General features: G+C 34.5%; 2 protein-coding genes and 1 long non-coding RNA gene across 8 annotated transcripts in view; 2 read left to right on the forward strand and 1 right to left on the reverse strand.

Moving 5' to 3' along the window:
* The window catches only part of EDD1 (glycine-tRNA ligase), a 28,456-nt gene extending 22,092 nt beyond the window's left edge, over window positions 1-6,364 (forward strand). For 4 of the 6 annotated variants that reach the window (XM_028052034.2, XM_028052036.2, XM_028052038.2 and 1 more), the window contains 3 exons: window positions 406-487; window positions 5,584-5,681; window positions 6,038-6,364. In XM_028052034.2, coding sequence (XP_027907835.2) covers window positions 406-487; window positions 5,584-5,681; window positions 6,038-6,136 — 279 coding nt within the window. In that variant the 3' untranslated portion in view covers window positions 6,137-6,364. The remainder of the gene's footprint in view (window positions 1-405; window positions 488-5,583; window positions 5,682-6,037) is intronic. The other 2 variants (XM_028052035.2, XM_028052037.2) reach the window with 1 other exon arrangement.
* A 4,254-nt stretch (window positions 6,365-10,618) lies between these two features.
* On the reverse strand, window positions 10,619-11,795 carry LOC146881973 (uncharacterized). The gene is made up of 2 exons (XR_014985231.1): window positions 11,150-11,795; window positions 10,619-11,031 (listed from the first exon to the last, which is right to left on the reverse strand). It is a non-coding gene; the product is annotated as an uncharacterized LOC146881973 (long non-coding RNA).
* A 3,029-nt stretch (window positions 11,796-14,824) lies between these two features.
* On the forward strand, window positions 14,825-18,779 carry LOC114166721 (RGG repeats nuclear RNA binding protein A-like). The gene is made up of 7 exons (XM_028051501.2): window positions 14,825-15,222; window positions 16,048-16,372; window positions 16,458-16,523; window positions 16,637-16,769; window positions 17,072-17,227; window positions 17,326-17,382; window positions 18,275-18,779. Exons 1-7 carry the CDS (start codon window positions 15,027-15,029, stop codon window positions 18,461-18,463), a joined length of 1,122 nt encoding a protein of 373 aa, XP_027907302.1. The 5' UTR covers window positions 14,825-15,026; the 3' UTR covers window positions 18,464-18,779.
* Window positions 18,780-19,592: the final 813 nt, after the last annotated feature.

Consider the following 19,592-nt stretch of genomic DNA (forward strand, 5'->3'; position numbering starts at 1 on the left):
CAGATTAAAAACTAAATTTAAGAGATCAAAGAGAAAGAATTGTGGTTAGATTTCATTGGTAAGATCTGAAAAGTACAACACTTTCAATAACTTTTTATTCAAGGTAAATTTCATTAATCGAACAGTTTCTGATATTATCTTGATGATCATGTATATTAAATTTCACTTAATTCTTTTGTTAGTGTGTTATCTTTTTTTGTAATCAAACGAAAGAAGGCTATGGCATCACTACACGATGCAAACCTTCTTAGAAATAGTATAAAAGAGAAAGCAATACAGAAATAGGGGTCATAAACATATCTCTATCATGAACCATTTATTTACGAGTGGTTTCTGCGTTTTTCTTCTACTATGTCTATTATTTTGACATTTATCTTCTCTTCATTCTTAAACCTACTTGATTAGGTGGATGAGGCTGCTTTTGTGACAAATGAAGAGAGAGTTTTATGGAACACGTTTTTGTCTGTTAAAAAGACTATCCATCCTGGTATTTCTTTTTCTTTCTATATGCCCCGCAATTTTTCGTTTATAGTTGATATTGTGCACTGATATAGTGTGCACTTTTATTTTATGCAATATAATTTTCTTTTAATTTGGCACTAGATCTAATATAATTTTTCCGAAATTCTGAATTACTGATACAGTGTGCGCTTTTATACATTTCTGAATTTCTTTTTCATTTTCTTTATTATGATTATGATTCTTATTTTTCTTTTGTTGAAATGTAATGTTCTTTTATTATCATGTATGGGATCCCTTTTTTAGGGTTAGGGTTAGGACTGATGACTCTTTGTATTCTGCCTATTTTTTCTTATATAAACAATGGTAAAACAGTAACAGTGATGGTTTTTCACTGTTTCATTTTCTCTAAACCTCTTCAAGTTGGTATCAAGAGCCAGAACATCTTCTCTGGTTCCTCTTCACTGTTTGTCACAGTGATTGTCGCCGTCCGCCGCTTGTCCGCCGTCCTCCGCCACCGTCCGCCGCGCCGTCCGCCGTCGCCGCCGTCGCCGCCGGCGTGTCTACTTTGGCGAAGTCAGGGTTAGGTGCGCCTCGAGGAGCGCAACCCATCCCCGCAAGTCACGTCCCCGGAATCCTCTGCACGCTCCGCCACGCGCCGCCACTTTCCGGCGGCCTTCAAGCGCGTGTTCACCACGCGCCGCCTTCCCGGCGCCGGAATCGCGCCGCGCCACTGTCGTTCGAGTCGCCGGAGCCTCCTGGGTCTATTTGTGCTCTTGTTTCTCTGTTTTGGTGGCCATAGCTTGTACCTAGGGTTTCTTCTCAAAAGTTCAGTTTTCTTTTATGGCTTCTACGACTGCTGGAATGACTCCCTCTCTGTCAGCTACTCCTATTATTACTTCTGCAAAACTGAACTGGAAAAATTACTCCTCTTGGTCAGCTTCGGTGGAGTTGTGGTTTCTTGGTCAAGGCTATCATGATCATCTTGAAAAAGAGGTCTCTACTATTTCAGAGGAAGAGAAACCTAAGTGGCAGAAATTGGATTTTCAGTTGTGTGCTGTTTTATGGCAATCGGTTGAGCAAGGGGTCTTAGACATTTTGAGACCTTACAAGACATGCTTCTCTTTTTGGAAAAGGGCACAAGATATTTTTGCTAACGACATTCAGCGTCTCTTTGATGCAACTCAAAGAGTAGCCTCACTCAAGCAAATCAATCATGATATGGTTTCTCATATAGGAAAGGCTAGGGCTGCAGTAGAAGAATTGAAGAGTTTTTTTGTGGCTGATTCATTAGACGATATCAACAAAAAACTTGATAAGTTTTACATGGTCTTAATTTTGAGGAGCCTGCACTCGAGTTTTGATCATGTGCGTGATCAAGTTTTAGCTGGTGATCAAATTCCTTCAATGGACAACTTAGTTACTAGACTTCTTCGTGTACCTACCTTGGTCAAAGATGAAAGTTCAATTGATGTTTTTGAAACATCAGCAATGGTAGCACCACGAGGAAGAGGAGGAGGTCGGAGCAACCGTGGAGGACGTGGTGGTCGAAGTGGGCGTCCTCAATGCTCATATTGTAATAGAATGGGCCATACCCAAGACAAGTGTTATTCCTTACATGGTTTTCCTGATAAAGCTGCTCATGTGTCCAAGTCTGATCATTCAGAATCTAGATTTTCTGATGAAGAGTACCAAGAATTTTTGAGGTACAAATCTGAGAAATCCAACAATCTTGGCCCATCCTCTTCAATGTCAACTGCATGCATTTCTCAATCTGTGGAAGGTCTTAGTCCATGGATTCTTGATTCAGGTGCCTCCGATCATGTCTCTGGTAACATTTCCTCTTTTTCCTCCATTTCCTCTCCCAAAATTCCTCATTTTATTACTGTTGCAAGTGGATCCAAAGTGGCATCTCAAGGAATTGGCAAAGTTTCTTTATCTCCTTCACTAAATTTAAATTCTGTTTTGTACATTCCTCATTGTCCTTACAATTTAATCTCCTTGAGTCAATTGACTCGTTCCTTAAATTGTTCTGTAACCTTTACTGCTAATTCCTTTACTATACAGGAACATGGTACGGGTCGTCTGATTGGAGAAGGACATGAGTCACGGGGACTTTATTTCCTAAAACCAAGCTCCTCAGTATCCTGTTTTGCAACTTCATCCCCAAAACTTTTGCATGATCGTTTAGGTCACCCAAGTTTGTCCAAGTTGAAGCTGATGGTTCCAAGTCTCAAAAACATTCAAGCCTTAGATTGTGAATCGTGTCAGTTAGGAAAGCATGTTAGATCTTCCTTCCCTAGAAAGTCTGAGACACGATGTAATTTTGCTTTTTCTACTATTCATTCTGATGTTTGGGGACCAAGTCGTGTCACTTCTTTTGGTTTTAACTATTTTGTAACGTTCATTGATGAATTCTCTCGTTGTACTTGGGTTTATCTAATGAAAGAAAGATCTGAAATTTTATCCATATTTGTGTCCTTCTTTAATGAAATTAAGAACCAATTTGGGAAGACAATTAAAATTCTCAGAAGTGATAATGCTAAGGAATATTTTTCTGCTGCGTTTTCTTCATTTTTATCTTCCCATGGAATTTTACATCAGTCCACATGTCCTCACACTCCACAACAAAATGGCATAGCCGAAAGAAAGAATAGACACCTTATCGAAACTGCACGCTCTCTAATGTTGAATATTAATGTTCCTGTTCATCATTGGGGAGATGCAGTCCTCACTGCTTGTTTTCTAATCAATAGGATGCCTTCTTCTTCTATTGAAAATAAAGTTCCTCACTCGATAATTTTTCCAAATGATCCTTTGTATCGTGTCTCTCCACGTGTGTTTGGATGTACTTGTTTTGTTCATAATGTCTCTCCAGGTCTTGATAAACTTTCTGCAAAGGCTATTAAGTGTGTCTTTTTGGGATATTCTCGCCTTCAGAAAGGGTATAAATGTTATTCTCCCTCAACCAAAAGGTATCATATGTCTGCTGATGTTACATTCTTTGAGGACACACCTTTTTTCTTGTCCTCCATGGAGGAGAGTTCATCTGTTCAACAGGTCCTTCCTTTACCATCCTGTGATCCCTTGGTTATTCCTGAAACTCAACCTCCCACTCAAAATGACAATGACAATGTTCAACCACCTCTTCTCACATATCAGCGTCGCACTCCAAGGACTCCTTCCTTGCCTGAAGATCCCTGGGACTCAAATCCTTCTCCACCAGACTCTTGAATCATGGATCCTACATCCTCTTCGTCTTCTCTTGACTCCGATCATACTTGGCCTATTGCCCTTCGAAAAGGTATTCGCTCTACTCGTAATCCACATCCTATTTATAATTTTTTGAGTTATCATCGTTTGTCTCCTCCATATTTCTCTTTTGTTTCCTCCTTGTCTACCATTAAGGTTCCTAAGAATGTTGATGAGGCACTTGGTCATCCTGGATGGCGACAAGCCATAATTGATGAAATGCAGGCACTTGAACACAGTGGGACTTGGGAACTTGTCTCTCTTCCTCCTGGTAAGAAGCCTGTGGGCTGTAGATGGGTCTATGCTATTAAGGTTGGTCCTACTGGTGCTGTAGATCGACTCAAAGCCCGTCTCGTAGCTAAGGGGTATACTCAGGTTTATGGCCTTGACTACTGTGATACTTTTTCTCCTGTGGCTAAAACCAGTTCTGTTCGTCTTTTCCTTGCTATGGCTGCCATTCGCCAATGGCCTCTGTATCAGTTGGACATTAAAAATGCCTTTCTTCATGGTGATCTGGAAGAAGAGATATACATGGAGCAACCTCCTGGGTTTGTTGCTCAGGGGGAGTCTGGGTTAGTTTGTAAGTTACATCGTTCTCTCTATGGCTTGAAGCAATCTCCTCGAGCTTGGTTTGGTAAATTTAGTCGTGTTGTGCAGAATTTTGGATTGAAACGTTGTGAAGCGGATCATTCAGTTTTTTATGGTCATACTTCTCCTGACAAATGTGTTTATCTTATGGTTTATGTTGATGATATTGTTATCACAGGAAATGATATCACTAGAATTGCTCAATTGAAGAACCATTTGTTTAGCCACTTTCAGACCAAAGACCTGGGTCGTCTTAAATATTTCCTTGGCATTGAAGTGGCACAATCAAAAGAAGGTGTCATCATTGCACAGAGAAAATATGCTCTTGATATTTTGGAGGAAACAGACCTGACAAATTGCAAGCCTATCGATAGTCCTATGGACTCAAATCAAAAGTTAACAAGAGATCAAGGTGAACTTTTCTCAGATCCAGAGAGATATAGAAGGTTGGTTGGAAAACTCATCTACCTTACTATAACAAGACCTGATCTTTCTTATCCAGTGGGAGTTGTAAGTCAATTTATGCAAAATCCCCACATTGATCATTGGAATGCTGTGATTCGCATTCTCAGATATGTGAAAGGGAACCCAGGACAAGGATTGTTGTATGAGAACAAGGGAAGTACTCAAGTTGTAGCTTATTGTGATGCAGATTGGGCTGGTTGTCCAATTGATAGAAGATCTACCACAGGGTATTGTGTATTCCTTGGAGGGAACCTTGTTTCTTGGAAAAGTAAGAAACAATGTGTTGTTGCTCGATCTAGTGCAGAGGCTGAATATCGATCTATGGCTCTAGCTACATGTGAACTAGTGTGGATTAAACAACTCCTTCAAGAGTTGAAATTTTGTGAAAATGAGCAAATGAAGTTATGTTGTGACAATCAAGCAGCCCTTCACATTGCCTCCAATCCGGTGTTTCATGAGAGAACAAAGCATATAGAAATTGATTGTCATTTTGTTAGAGAGAAATTACTATCCAAGGATCTTGTTACTGAGTTTGTCGGCTCTAATGAACAACTTGCAGACATTCTAACTAAATCTTTAAGAGGGCCTAGAATTCAATTTATATGTTCCAAGCTTGGAGCATATGATCTATATGCTCCAGCTTGAGGGAGAGTGTTGAAATGTAATGTTCTTTTATTATCATGTATGGGATCCCTTCTTTAGGGTTAGGGTTAGGACTGATGACTCTTTGTATTCTGCCTATTTTTTCTTATATAAACAATGGTAAAACAGTAACAGTGATGGTTTTTTACTGTTTCATTTTCTCTAAACCTCTTCAAGTTCTTTATACAGGTCTTGACATAGATGATTTTGTAGAAACTTCATGTCAGTTGATACAGCCACTTGAGGATTTCTTTAACAATGTCTTTGTAATGGTGGTACGTTAATCTTACTGTACTTGTATAATTACATATCAGGCGTTAATATATTTGTGGCGACTCTTAATGCAAGCACTTTAATAGTTTTCCATGTGAATTGAACGATCAAGACTCATTACAAGGCTGATAAAGATAAAATAAGTCCAGGAACAAAATTTGTTCAGAAATATTAGGCCTTGATATTGCACAGCTTTTCTTTCAAAAAGTTATTCATGGTATAAAATTAGGATTTTTCTTGTAGTTACTCTGTGCTTTGGACTGTAAAATTTATCTTGTATATTCTGCAATTTGAGTTCCATAACCATAATATAATATTTTTAACAGAAAGTATAATTTTCTTTCTGGTGTTTTCATAGGACGATGACAAGATCAGAGTAAACAGGTTAACTTTGCTAAAAGGAATTGCTGATCTTCCTAAAGGAATAGCAGATCTCACTATCCTACCTGGATTTTAAGGATTCGTAAGAAGATTATTTCTTTCTCTTAGAAGACCATATTATTTTTTGAGGCTCCAAATGTTCTTGAGCAATTATTTATTTATTTTTCACCCTCTTGCTTTTTCTGGTCGAATTTTTCCATCCTGCTTTAAGAGTTTCTTTCAATCCATGAGTCTGTAAATTTCTGTGACTGATTTGTAATATTCTTCTTCATAGATGAAATAAAAGACAATGTACTTTTTTTAATCTTCGAATGTATCTTTTTAATTGTGCATTATTTGTGTTTATTACTTTTTATTTGTACTAAAACAAATACGCAGGGCAGGTATTCACATTAAATTAATATAAGAAGTGTGAATGTAAGATAAAATTACTCAAATATTTCTAATTCAAAGATTGTGATAAATATAAATTATAAAGACTTATTATGGTAATTGGAAAGTTTGCTGAATTATTTGTATATATTGCCTACTAAAAAAATGTTTGGGCTTTTTGTATCTATGACCCATAACTCATAAAAAGACCTGAGATTACTAAATTGCCTTAAACGTTTTTTAAAATTCAGATTGATACACCAAAGGAAAATTAATTTCTTAAGATAAGTTATACTACAAAAGCATTCAACACCATTTGAGAAAGACTTTTATGAAATCAATTTTACAATATTTTGACACTTTAGAACACTAATAACATTTATCATTGCAAAATGAAAATTCTGAAATCGAGTAGAATTAATAATATTTTCAAAAAACATCTTTCATTTATCATTATAAAATGGGTTAAATATATTTTTGTCCCTTAATTGTGAAAATTGGAATAGTCAATCTTTCGAACTTTGATCTAATTTAGTCTTCAAACTTTAGAAACACGTGAATTCACTCATTTTAACTAATAATTTTTAAGTTTATTTGATGTTTTAAACAAGTTTTATGATAAATATGAGTTTAATTTTTTTAACCAAATTTTGTTAAGTTTATTTGACATTTTAAATGTGTTTCTTGATATCATTTAAATTGTTTACATTATTTGACACATTTCTGTTTTCAATGTTATTTGAAATGTCAATTAAATTCAACAAAAATTTGATTAAAAATACTAAAATTATATATTTCTAAAGATAAGTCAAAGTTTCGAAAAGAAATTAATTTCAATTTTTATTAAAAGTTAAAAGATAAATTAATTTTAATTTTCATTAAAAAGGCACACAAAATATATTTAATCTTTGTGAAGTTTATAGTACAGAAAAAATATTTCTAGAATGTCGTTTTAAGAGTGTTGGATAATATTCGTTCCAAAATGTCTCAAATAACATTATATGAATTGTATAATAGATATAATTGATTTCGAAACACTATTTTTGAGTTCCTTTTAGAATTGACTTCGTCGAATACTCATGCATTTATTATTATGGAATGAAAATTTAAGAGTACGGTAGATAGATGTTATAGTAGTCTTTTAATAAAGATGTTGAGTTCCCTGTAAAATAGTCTTGTTCAATGAATAACTCTTCTGGATGTAGCAATTCAAGTTTAGAAAGTAGTTTGGATAATTTGTTTATTTCAAGCTAAGAACAAACATTATCTTAGGTTACATTTGGGCAAATTGTGGATGACTTATCTTAATTGTCATACACACTCTTGAAAACATGTTGCGTTATCTATCACATCTTTCTAAACATTAATTTGCACACTTATAGTTGCAACTGCATTTAATATTTGACATCCTCTATTTTCTATATATTTTTGTGAAGTGATCCTATGACTTCAATCTGTTGTGATATTGTGAAATAAGCAGGGTTATCACTAGAAAGATTTAATTTATAATAGACCTAATCCTAAGGTCTAGTATGATATATATTGCCACATATTTTATGTCTTTAGTAGAACTGGTTGAGATGAAGAGACAATGGGAGGAACTATTACAAAAATAGTTAATGATTAATCAAGAATAAATACTTGTCACTAATAATTAATGATATCTTGGATCAACTTTGAGGAGCTTCATTATTTTCAAAAATTGACCAACAATCAGGATATCATCAAATTTAGGTGTGGAAAAAGATATTTCAAATAGTGCATTTAGGACCAACAATGGTCATTACAATTGTTTAGTTATCCTTTTGGGTAATAAATGGTCATGTAGTATTCATGGATTACTTGAGACAAATTTTCCACTAATTTTTGGACAAATTTATGGTGACATTTATTGATGATATCATCATCTATTCAAAAAGCTTTGAAGAACTTGTAAAACATTTAAGGATTATGTTGTAGATTCTAAAGGAGAGACAACCACACACTAAATTATTAATGTGTGAATTTTGGTGAAGGTCAATTTCAATTTGTTGGGTTATGTATTTCAATTGAAGGAATAATAGTGGATCCACCAAAGATTGAAGCAATAACACATTAGGATTTTTGGATTAGCTAGATATTATACCAAAGATTTCATTACCACTAACCAAGTTATCTAAAAAAGAGTGAGTATTAAAATAGAATGATGAATGCAAAACTAGTCTTTAAGAATTAAAAAGAAGATTAACTTTGTCAACAATTTTAGCCCTATTGGATGCAAAGAAGTTTGAAATGTATTGTAATGCATGGAGATAGAAATTATGTTGTGTTTTAACGCAAAAACAAAATTTTGTTACATATGCTTCAAGGAAATTAAGACCTTGTGAAGTGAATAATTCGTTACACAATTTAGAACTATTGATAGTGGTTTCCATAAATTTTGGAGACATCACCCTATAGGATAATATTCAAAGTTTTCAGTGATCATAAAAGCCTAAAGTAATTGAATATGCGACAAAAAGGGTGGACATAATTTTTAGAAGATTATAACTTTGAACTATTTTACCATTCAAGAAAGACAAATGTAGCAAAAAATGCCTTGAGCTGGAAGTCCTTGTATATTTTTGTTGTGATTGTAAAGGAATGATGATTATTTTAAAAAGTTTTTTGTCTCAACTTAGTAGTAGAAGTGTGACATAAGAGTTTGTACCAAGGAACTTTGAAAATCAATAATAATTATCTCAAACAAATCAAAGAGGCATAACAAACTGATCAATATTTATGGGACATCATACAATAAAAGGAGGAAAACAAAGGACAAGGTGCATAAAAGTAAACTATGTTTTTATCCAAGATCAATTAAGATGTATCAAAACTCATGAAACAATTTTTAGTGGTAAGGAATGAAAAGGGGTGTAGTAGGTTATGTATCCAAATGCCTAACATGCATAAAACAAAAGTCGAACATCAACGCTCACTAGGAGAATTACAACCTTTATAAATCTCATAATGGAAATGGGACAACATTTTTAATGGGGTTTTGTTTTTGGGTAACCAATGAAATTTTGACATAATAAAGGTGATTGTAGATTCTCGTTTCAATTCTAAATTTTGGGAAAGTGGTCTGAAAGCACGAGAAACTGAGGTAAATTTTAGCTCAACATAACATCTATAAATAGAGACAACAGATCAACCTCTAGAAGATTTGCTATAAGCATGTATGATAAAGTAATAAAGTAATTGGGATGATTGTTTTGCATCGGTAGAATTCACTAGCAACAACAATTTTCATGTTAGCATCAAGATGATGTTGTACAAAGCTTTATACACTACATAGTGCACAACATTAATATGTTGGTATGAAACATGTAAGCAACTCCTAATGACACTTAGTATTGTGCATAGGCAGAAGAAACAAATTAAAATGTTAAGGGTGAGGATGGAATGATAAAGAAAAAGTTCAACACCTTATGAATTTGATTAAGTGGTAAAAATAACCAAGTATAAAATATGGCCATGCAACATCTATAAGATGATGGTTTGGTTCAACAATAAATAGTGTAAAATGAAAGTGACTTTAACAAATAATATAATAATGTGCAATCTTGTTTTATGTTTGATAAGACATGAATGTGCTTAGACGATAAACACATATATTTAAACTAACTTTATACTATACAAAGACATAGATGTATGCTTATTTAATATTGTAGAGAATGTTTGTTAGTTTTGTCTACCAAAAAGATACTTTGTCAGAGCACAAGTCACATGAACTGATGTCTTAAAAAAAAGGCAAAGTTGTTTTTCTTCAACAATTCCTTGATGTTAGCATTATGAACTATGGAAAGGGTATCTATTTCGTACGACAAAACACTTTGGACAAATCTAATAAAGGAACATTAACCAAAAAAATTAGTACATTCAAGTATTACGATGTGTCAACACCCAATTTTGTCCGAATAATACCTTTTTTTATTTATTTTTTTTCTTATCTTATTTTACTTTTATTTTGATTTGTCATTTCATCTTATTTTACTTTTATTTTGTTTTATTCTTATTCTTATTTTATTTTATTTTTGTTTTTAAACTTAATTTTTTAATTTTGATTTTAATCATATTTTGTTTACCTTTTTTATTTTTATTTTTTTCCTTTTTCAAAAAATATGTATATAAAAAAAAGAAAAAAAGAGAGCAAGAAAACCATAGGTAACGTAAGGTCTCTCTGTATCAAACTCATGACTGCTATGCTATCATGTTTTTTGCATTGGGAATGACCGATAATAGCTAGCTGGCAATGGTCAGGATAGCTGAAGGAGCAGGAAGCAACATCTGCTCTCACCCTTATCCCATATCTCGAGATTGAAAGGTGTAGAGACAAAATGTAACAAAAGAGGGATCGACATAATAAAAGAAAAAACTAAGATTCAAAAAGGGGACACCAACCAAAAAAATGAAAAGAAACTTCCTTAGTTCTCCACCCATCCTTAGTTCTCCACCCACGGGATCAAAGGATTACGCATTCAGAAAGAACACAGTGAGAGGGATTTTACAACGAGAAGGGAGCAAAGTCGTGGTTGATAGGGTGAATTTCATCTTCAAGTTTTCACCTTCATCTCTCACCTACATAAAATCAAAGAATAGATACCCAAACAACCCCCAAACATTCACGTTTCATCTTCCCCAATCATTTCCACCCAAATACAAATCTGAAATAGAGAAAGGGAGAAGAGATAATCACCGGCGGCATTGCTGCTGGCGCGTCTAGACACAAATGGCTACGGCAAGGTGGTACAATGCGGAAACAATCGCAACATGCTAGCATCAGAGTGCGCGAAGCCTAGGCCGGGAAGAAACCCTCACGTAGGGAAGGGGGAAGTTGGCACTACCAGTGACGCGCACAGGTCGCGATAGCGGCGACATTAACGGTGGTGATAGCAGGCGTTGTGTCGACGCGCTCTAGTTGCAGCAGCAACGACGTTCATGGTGGTGGTTTGGGTCGCGACGGCCAGGTGGCGGTTTTTGTGGTGTTCGCGTGACTCGGTTGCGGTGGCCGGTACGGTGGTGGCGAGTCGCGCTGTCTCGAATGTGCTGGACAAACGGGGAGGCGTTGTTCACGGCGTAGGAGCGTTTCACGCGAGGAGCGGCGAGCGGCGACGGCGTCGCCGATGAGGCCTCTAGTGGAGGCTAGTGTCGTTGGTGGTGGCCAAAAGGTGAGCGCATGTCTCAACCGTCGGAGTCATGGTGGCTGCTGGAAAACGAGAAGAGACGGCTGCCATGGGTAAAGGAGAGCTTTAATTTTAATTAGGTTTAGTTTGAGTAGAAATTGGGCCTGACCATGTTATTTATTTGTGCACCCCCGTTTTTAATCTCTGCACCTCAATTATTTGTGTTGGATTGTTTGTGTATTTCTTTACGCACCCTTGATGTTTGCCAGCCTCGCACCCCATATTTGTTTTCGACTTGTTTGTTGTTACAGATTGCACCTCACTTTTCACAGTTCACACCCCTCCTTCTAGATTCACTTTACTTTTGACTTTTACTCGCTACACCCCCACCTTTTAACAAACACACCTCATTTACTTCATGTACCTCACATTATTCATGCACCCTCACATTCTGTTTTTTTCATTTTTATCCTTTTAAATTCTACCTTTATAATTTTCTAAAAAAAAAAGACAAATAAAACAGAATATTTTAAATTATAAAAACTACAAAAAAATAGAAAAAAATCTAAAAAAATGAAAATATTCTCTTTTGCTTTATTGTGTCTGTCCGGTCGCTCGCACCGTGTGACACTCACTTTCAAAAAACCAAAAATAGTTTTCTTTCTCTTTTAGTGTCTGTTCGGTCGCCCGCACCGTGTGACACTTATTTTCTAAAAAATACAAAAAATAATTTTCTTTCCCTTTAGTGTTTGTCCGACCGCTCGCGTCGTGTGACACATATTTTCAAGTAATTCAAAAATACCAAAAAAAATATAAAATTCCAAAAATATAAAAATATCAACATTTTCAAACAACCACATCTTTTAAGAACTACGTGATCCTTGATTCTCCAATGTGAGATACGTAGGAGCAAGGTCAGTCCTTGTCAAGTTCACCTCCAAAAATCAAATCATTTTCCAAATAGTTTTTTTTTTTAATATCTTTTCAAGAACTACGTAACCCTGATTTCTCACTTTAAATGAGAATATGTAGGACCAAAGTCAATCCTTGTCGGGCTCAAAAAATCAAAAAAATATTTTTGTTTCTTTTTAGTATTATTTGTCTTATTTTTGAGGAAAATTAACATTTTGAAAACCACATCACCTTTGCATTTTATTTAAAGGTACCGCCCTCGGGTGGGCGTTGTAGGGTGCTAACACCTTCCCTACACGTAATCGTCTCCCGCATCCAAAATCTAGTTTTTGGCAAACATGTCTTATCTTTATGGTTTTCCACAGTTTTCCAGAATAACTATGGTGGCGACTCCAAATCTCTTTCAAACCCGTTTTTCTTTTCGGTTTGCTTTCCCGTCGCGATTCTGGTTGCGACACGATGTTACATAAAAGACGAAAGATCACTTAACGTTGTATTAAGTGCATTTAAGACATCCTTCACAATCATGTTCACCATATGCAAGAGGGACATTCAAAAGGCCTGAAGTTGCTCAACTACTAGAAACAAATTTTCAATGGATACTTTCTTCATATTCATATAATGTCTCTCGAGAATAAGAAGAAATATATAGATCACATTGTATAGTATCAAAACGCTACCTAATTTGTTTTTTTGTCCGTAAAAAACTTCATCAAAACACATTGTGTTCAATTATAAAATTAGAGGACAATGCACAAATTTTGTATATATGAACAAAGATACATCTCTCTACTGAGCAACCTTATGATTTTTTTATCACTACCTAGATACTCTTTTTATCTTATCCATTAGTGGTTGTTTCACAGAAAAAAAAAAACTTTATTATTAGCCATGAGTGGATGTTGTTCAAAAAATACTTGATTAAGTCAAAAAAGGCTTGTGGAAAGAATATTTTGTTAAGTCATAACTGGCTTGCAGAAATACTACTTGATTAAGTCACAAGTGGCTTATTAAAAAAAAAACATGGATGAGGTTAACCAGAAGTGGCTACAAAGCAAAAGAATGCTTATACATGATTAACCAAGAGTGGTTGCGATTTGAAACAATACCTTAGGGATTAGTCAATAGTGGCTACGATCTCAAACAATATTCAAAGGGTTATTCATGAGTGACTACAAATCCAAACAATATTTTAAGGAATTAGTAAAAAATGACTACAAGCCCAAACAATACTCAAGGGATTAGTTATGAGTGACTACTAACCTAAACAATACCCAAAGAATAAAAGTGGGGATGAGACCATCATTAATTTGTTTACTGAAACTCAATCTGTTTATTGAGTATTGGAGGTAGAGTGTATAGTTAAACAAACCAATCATGGCATCACTCAATTAATAGTTAACTAAAGTGCATCATCATGCTACCTAGTTAAAGAAAAAAATGAACAATAAAAACTCAATTGAAAAATTTTAAATTTTGAAAACTTGATGAATCATAAAAAATTAATAGGAAGTTGATTAAAAATTTCTAAATTTATTAAAGACTCAAAACTTAATCAAGTCTAAAAAATAATATGATTAAATTAACGATTTTATATTTATCTTATAAAATCGACTTAAATCCAGCTATATCTTTTAAATTTGAATCTGATATGATTAATATGTCACTAATTATATAATTTTTCAATCTTATTTCAACCGGAGTACTTGTAATGTTTTCATATAATTATGGTGATGAGATAAGTAAAAATATAAACTTTGAAATGTTAAAAACAATCCACCGTGATCACCTTCAATTACTGTCAACACATATAATAAAAAACACTATTTTTTAAATGAAATAAAGATTAAATTAAAGATTCTTTTTTAAAATTATCTTAAATGAACACTTCAAATATTGGAAAAAAAACTTATTAAGCTTATGATTATAATTGAGCAAATAGGCTAATAATATCAAGTTATAAAATTAACTTCAATTATATTATTTATATTAGTATTTTTGATTAGTTTTTATATATATATTAGTTTGAATGATTTTTAATTTATGAAAATCACACATATGAGAAATTTATTAATCATTATGATTATGAATTTTTTAAAATTAGAAAAAGGTGTAATTTTATAAATTAACAAATGAAGTGAGAATATTTAGGTGATATATTGTACAAAAAAATGAATATGATAACATTTGCTTGCTATCATAAAATCATATTTATTAACAAATTTATTCAAATTAAGAAAATGAAAAACTTAGGAATTACACAAGAAGTGTTGTGAAAAAAAAAAAAAACTGTAAATGAAATTTGAAAGCATAAATAAATTGAGAAGATAGAGATTAGGTTAGCGTCACTCTCTCATCTCACCCTCTCTCTTCCCCTGCGGCTAGGGTTTTGTTCTCACTCTCTTTCTTCACACTTCATTCTCCCAATTCATCTTCTGTCTCAAATCAACCATGGAACCCTCCTTCAGTTAAACCTTTTGTGTTCTGTCGAAAGAAATAAGCTTTGTTGGGTTTTCCTGAGAAGGGTTGCGTTTCCAAATGGCCACTGCCAATCCCTTTGATTTATTGGGCGACGATGCGGAGGACCCGTCGCAGTTGATCGCGGCCGAGCAGTTGAAGGCCGCCGCCGCACCGAAGAAGGAGCAGGGCAAGCCTGGACCCCGCGGTGGTGCGGTAGCGCAGCAGAGCAAGCCGGCTCAGTTGCCTTCCAAGCCAGTTCCTCCCACACAGGCTGGTTAGATTCGTGCTTTTGTTTCTGTTTTCATTATTTGTTTTCTCAATTCTAATTGAAATTTTGCTTTTTCTTTATTATGTTTATTTGGGTCATGAAATCGTGGCTTTTGTCGATGGGGTTTAAAAGAGTAAGGAGATTTTTCTGTTCGTAGTTTTCGAAAAGAGGCGGCTTTTGTTTTTGATTTTAGTTTGGTTCATTTATTCATTACGTTTTGTTATGTAATTGAAAGTTGTTTGTTGTCTTATTATTTGGGTTGGGTTAATTGATGAGGTTGAAGGGGAAAATGGATTTATGAATTTGTTCTTTTAGAAAAGACGTGGCTTTTAGTTTAGATTGGATTTTGTTGTTACTGTCCCGTTGTTTGTATGGACCTTTTTGCTTTTAGTATTTTGGGATAAAAGGTATTTAATGTATTCATTTTACATCATTACTTGTTTTTTAGGAGTTATGTATGGTAGCGTGTGGGAGTTTATTGGAGATTTTTATGATACTTGTCATGTCTTAACGTATGTGGTTGAACAATGCTTTGGTTGTTGACTATTTGTTTGGAACATGTGATATGTCCCTGATATCTGCAGGCTTTTTAAAAGTTAGATTTGTTTATTGGTAGGTACTAAATCTCTTTAATTGTTTATTTACTTCTTGATCTCCTGTTTATTTATCTTTTGTAATTATCTTATCATGTATTTTAGTATATTTGTCCCTTCATTCAGTGTTGAGTTTATTTCAACTTGTTTTTCTTGCTACCTTGATTCCTGAAGAACCACTGGGTTCATGATATTCCTGTGTTGTTTTTCCCTTGGTTTTTTCCTTTCTTACTGATAGTGAGGGAGGCCAAAAATGAAACCTCTTTTGGTGGCCGTGGTGGTGGCCGAGGAGGTGGACGAGGATATGGACGTGGACGTGGTGGTGGCAGTGGTTTTGGTCGTGATTTTTCCAATGACGAGAACTCATCTGCCCCTGCTAACCAAGGATCTTTTGAAGGGGAGGCTGGGAATCCCTCAGAAAGACGTGGTTATGGTGCACCACGTGGGGCTTATCGTGGCGGTGGTGGTGGTCGTGGTGGACGTGGACGTTTTAGCAATGGTGAAGTTGGTGATGATGGACGCCCAAGAAGAGCCTTTGAACGCCACAGTGGGACTGGACGAGGGTAATACTATATTTCATTATTCTAGTTCTGTTTCTCTCTTCCTCTCTCTCTTAATGTATAATGTTATCAATCGATCTAATTGCAGAAATGAATTCAAGCGTGATGGTGCTGGACGAGGAAACTGGGGCAACCAATCTGATGAAATTGCTCAGTAAGCAGTGTTAATAGGAATGAAAATCGGATAACAAATTCTTCAGAAGAATGTATACATATCCAATTGAACGTTTTTTGATGATTTGTTTCTTTTGATATTAAATGTGCTAGGGTGACTGAGGAAGTGGCGGATGAAACTGAAAAGAATTTTGGTGATGAGAAGCCTGTAGGTGAGGAAGATGCAGCAGATGGAAACAAGGACAGTCCTGCCAATGAAAATGAAGAGAAGGAACCAGAGGACAAGGTGAATAATCACTTCCATTAATTATTTCCCCATTTTTTTTAGTCTCTTGCTGCAAATTCTAGGCTTTCTGCAGTTCATATAATCAGGAGACAAACAGAATATATGTCTTATGAATGAGTGCTAGGTCATGCAAAATACTCTATGGTTTTGTGTAGTGCATCTCACTGTCACTGCAATCAAATTAAGCTTTGATTGCATATTTTTACTTGTATGCATTATGCTTTAAGTGGGTTATATTTGAAATTCATATTCTCTAGGTTATTGTTCATCCATTGCTAAATGGAATTTAAACTGTTTTGTAGGAGATGACCCTGGAAGAGTATGAGAAAGTGCTGGAAGAGAGAAGGAAGGCCCTGCAGGCGCTCAAGACTGAAACAAGAAAGGTGGATATCAAGGAGTTTGCATCCATGCAGCCACTGTCAAACAAGAAAGACAATGATGAGATATTTATTAAATTGGTGAGATTTTTTGGTCTCATTTTGCCCTATATTTGAAATTATTTTATGTTAATTAATGATGCCTAATGATATACTTTGCCACTTCAATTTTTTTCCAGGGATCCGAAAAGGATAAGCGTAAAGATGCTTTGGAGAAGGAGGAGAGATCCAAGAAGGTGATACCGGAACACTTTGTTTTTTTGTATCTGATTGCTTTTTAACAAGCACCACGAGTAACCAAATTTCTCCTAAATTGTCAAATTATATTTGTTGCTCTAGTATCATTTTACCGTTTTGGTTGCATGAACACTAATTTTAATTAACAACTGTCACATTTCAATTTGAGGGTTAACGTCTTTTAGTACTTATTTTACTGATTTGAATACTTGGAGGATGCCATCTGTTTTAATGATTACAGATGGCAGAAAGTGATGAAAAATGATGTCAGTTGCCCAGGAACGTTAAAATTTCTGTCCCATTTTTTCTATGTTGGAAACCTGCTGTATATATATACATATTTAAAATATATTACCTGGAAATGCTATTTTACCCTAATTTTTTTATCTCTCCTGATTGCTTTTCTTGCAATTATAATTTCCTCTCGGTCGGTCAGTTATTACAGTGAAGAGGTTCATATTCCATCATCCAACTTCATTTTAATGATGTTGAAATTTAATGTTCATAGTTACATCATAACATTGCTTTTACTTTTATTGTTTTAGGTTCTACTCAATCTGTTCACTCTATTGATTCCTTTGGAGTTGATTCTAATTTTGATTCTCTAGTTTTCTGCACTAGAGATTGTGTTGCATGTTGATAATGGTTGTTCCCTTACGATTATTATTATTATTATTATTATCCATCTGGACAATACTTTTACTCGTACTTTGCTTTGTTCATTCTCTCCTTCAACTTGTGCTAGCTTTATATGATTTGTGGCAGGCACACCATTGGTTCATCATGTATTGATTCATTAGGCTATTAAGCAACAATCTCTTGATTTCATTTGCTAGTATTTTTTGCTCTCATCTAACTTTTGTTTCTTTTGTTGGACTTTGATGCTCTTAGTCTGTGAACATCAATGAGTTTCTGAAACCAGCTGAAGGGGAAAGGTTCTACAACACAAGTGGTCGTGGAAGAGGACGTGGTCGTGGTGGTGGTGGTAGAGGAGGAGGATACAGTGGAAATGCAGGGAGCAATGTTGCAGCTCCATCAATTGAGGATCCTGGCCAATTCCCAACCTTGGGTGGCAAGTGAGGTTTTCCAGAACCCTTCTGAGATTTCTCTGTCCTTTTTTCTCAATTTTGGGTTCTCTGATTTGGTGTTGAGCAGGAAAAAAAAGAGACTTTGGTAATTGGATTTCCTGAATTAGAAAGGTTATTTGACTTTTATGCCTTAAAATGTAAATTTAGGTTGTTCTTCATACGGTCACTGTCCTTGTAGCCTTTTCCTTATGCTTTTGCTGTTTTTTTAACGGTGGAGACTGTGGGAGGGTTATATGGTGGCGGATAAGACATAAATGTTGTTGAGTTTCCTTTTATTTATAGATTGAATTCTCAGTTTTGGTTTCAAATTTTGCTTCAATTTCTTTGGTGTTTTCACTGTCACAACAAACTTTGCTATATGCAGAACTTAAGTTTTTTCTTTTGAGACTAACTAATTGCATTGGTTGTTTTCCACAACTAATTGAAAACGAAAAAATTGAGATTTAAATTTAAGTTATAAATGCCCTTTCTCTAAAACATGGTTATTTTTTAAATTGTTTTTTATTAATGGTAATTCGTTCTTGATGTAAAGTGGAACGTAGTTCTGAGGAAATTGAATATTTTTTTAAAGACATTTGCGAATAAACAATATCAAATATTTGTAAGTAGATCAATAGTGATGTTGAGTTTGTTATTTCATAAAGTTTTGTTAGGAATATTTACGTTATTGTGTTTTGGAAATATGATTTTTGACGATATTAAATTGGATTTTTTCAATTGGTGTCCCATCTGAATATATTATATTTGTCCATTTTGTATAAATGGCACATAAGTAAAGTATTTTTTTAATTAAAATATAGTTTGTATACGTTTCATTTAAATTAATTTTGAAATGTTATTTTGGTTTTTTCATTATGCTGGTAATTTCATTTAGAAATTACTGGATTGATGCAGGTTTTTTAAAAAAAATTAGCACATGGGCAAGGTGTGAAGTTAAATTATGACGATCTCTATAAAAAAAATTCTTAAAAGGATTAACATATTTTTGTTTCATAATTTGATACAATTTTTGGTGTCATATTGACAAGCAATTTTTTTTTTAAAACCTGTACTATTATTGTAATTTCAAAATGAAACAAAAAATCTGTTATTTTTGTGCATTTGTTTAACTTAGTCATCTT

The sequence above is a fragment of the Vigna unguiculata genome, chromosome 10 (genome assembly GCF_037176805.1).
Source record: "Vigna unguiculata cultivar grain cowpea cultivar isolate G323 ecotype 2 chromosome 10, ASM3717680v1, whole genome shotgun sequence".
In the NCBI taxonomy this organism is placed as follows: domain Eukaryota; kingdom Viridiplantae; phylum Streptophyta; class Magnoliopsida; order Fabales; family Fabaceae; genus Vigna; species Vigna unguiculata.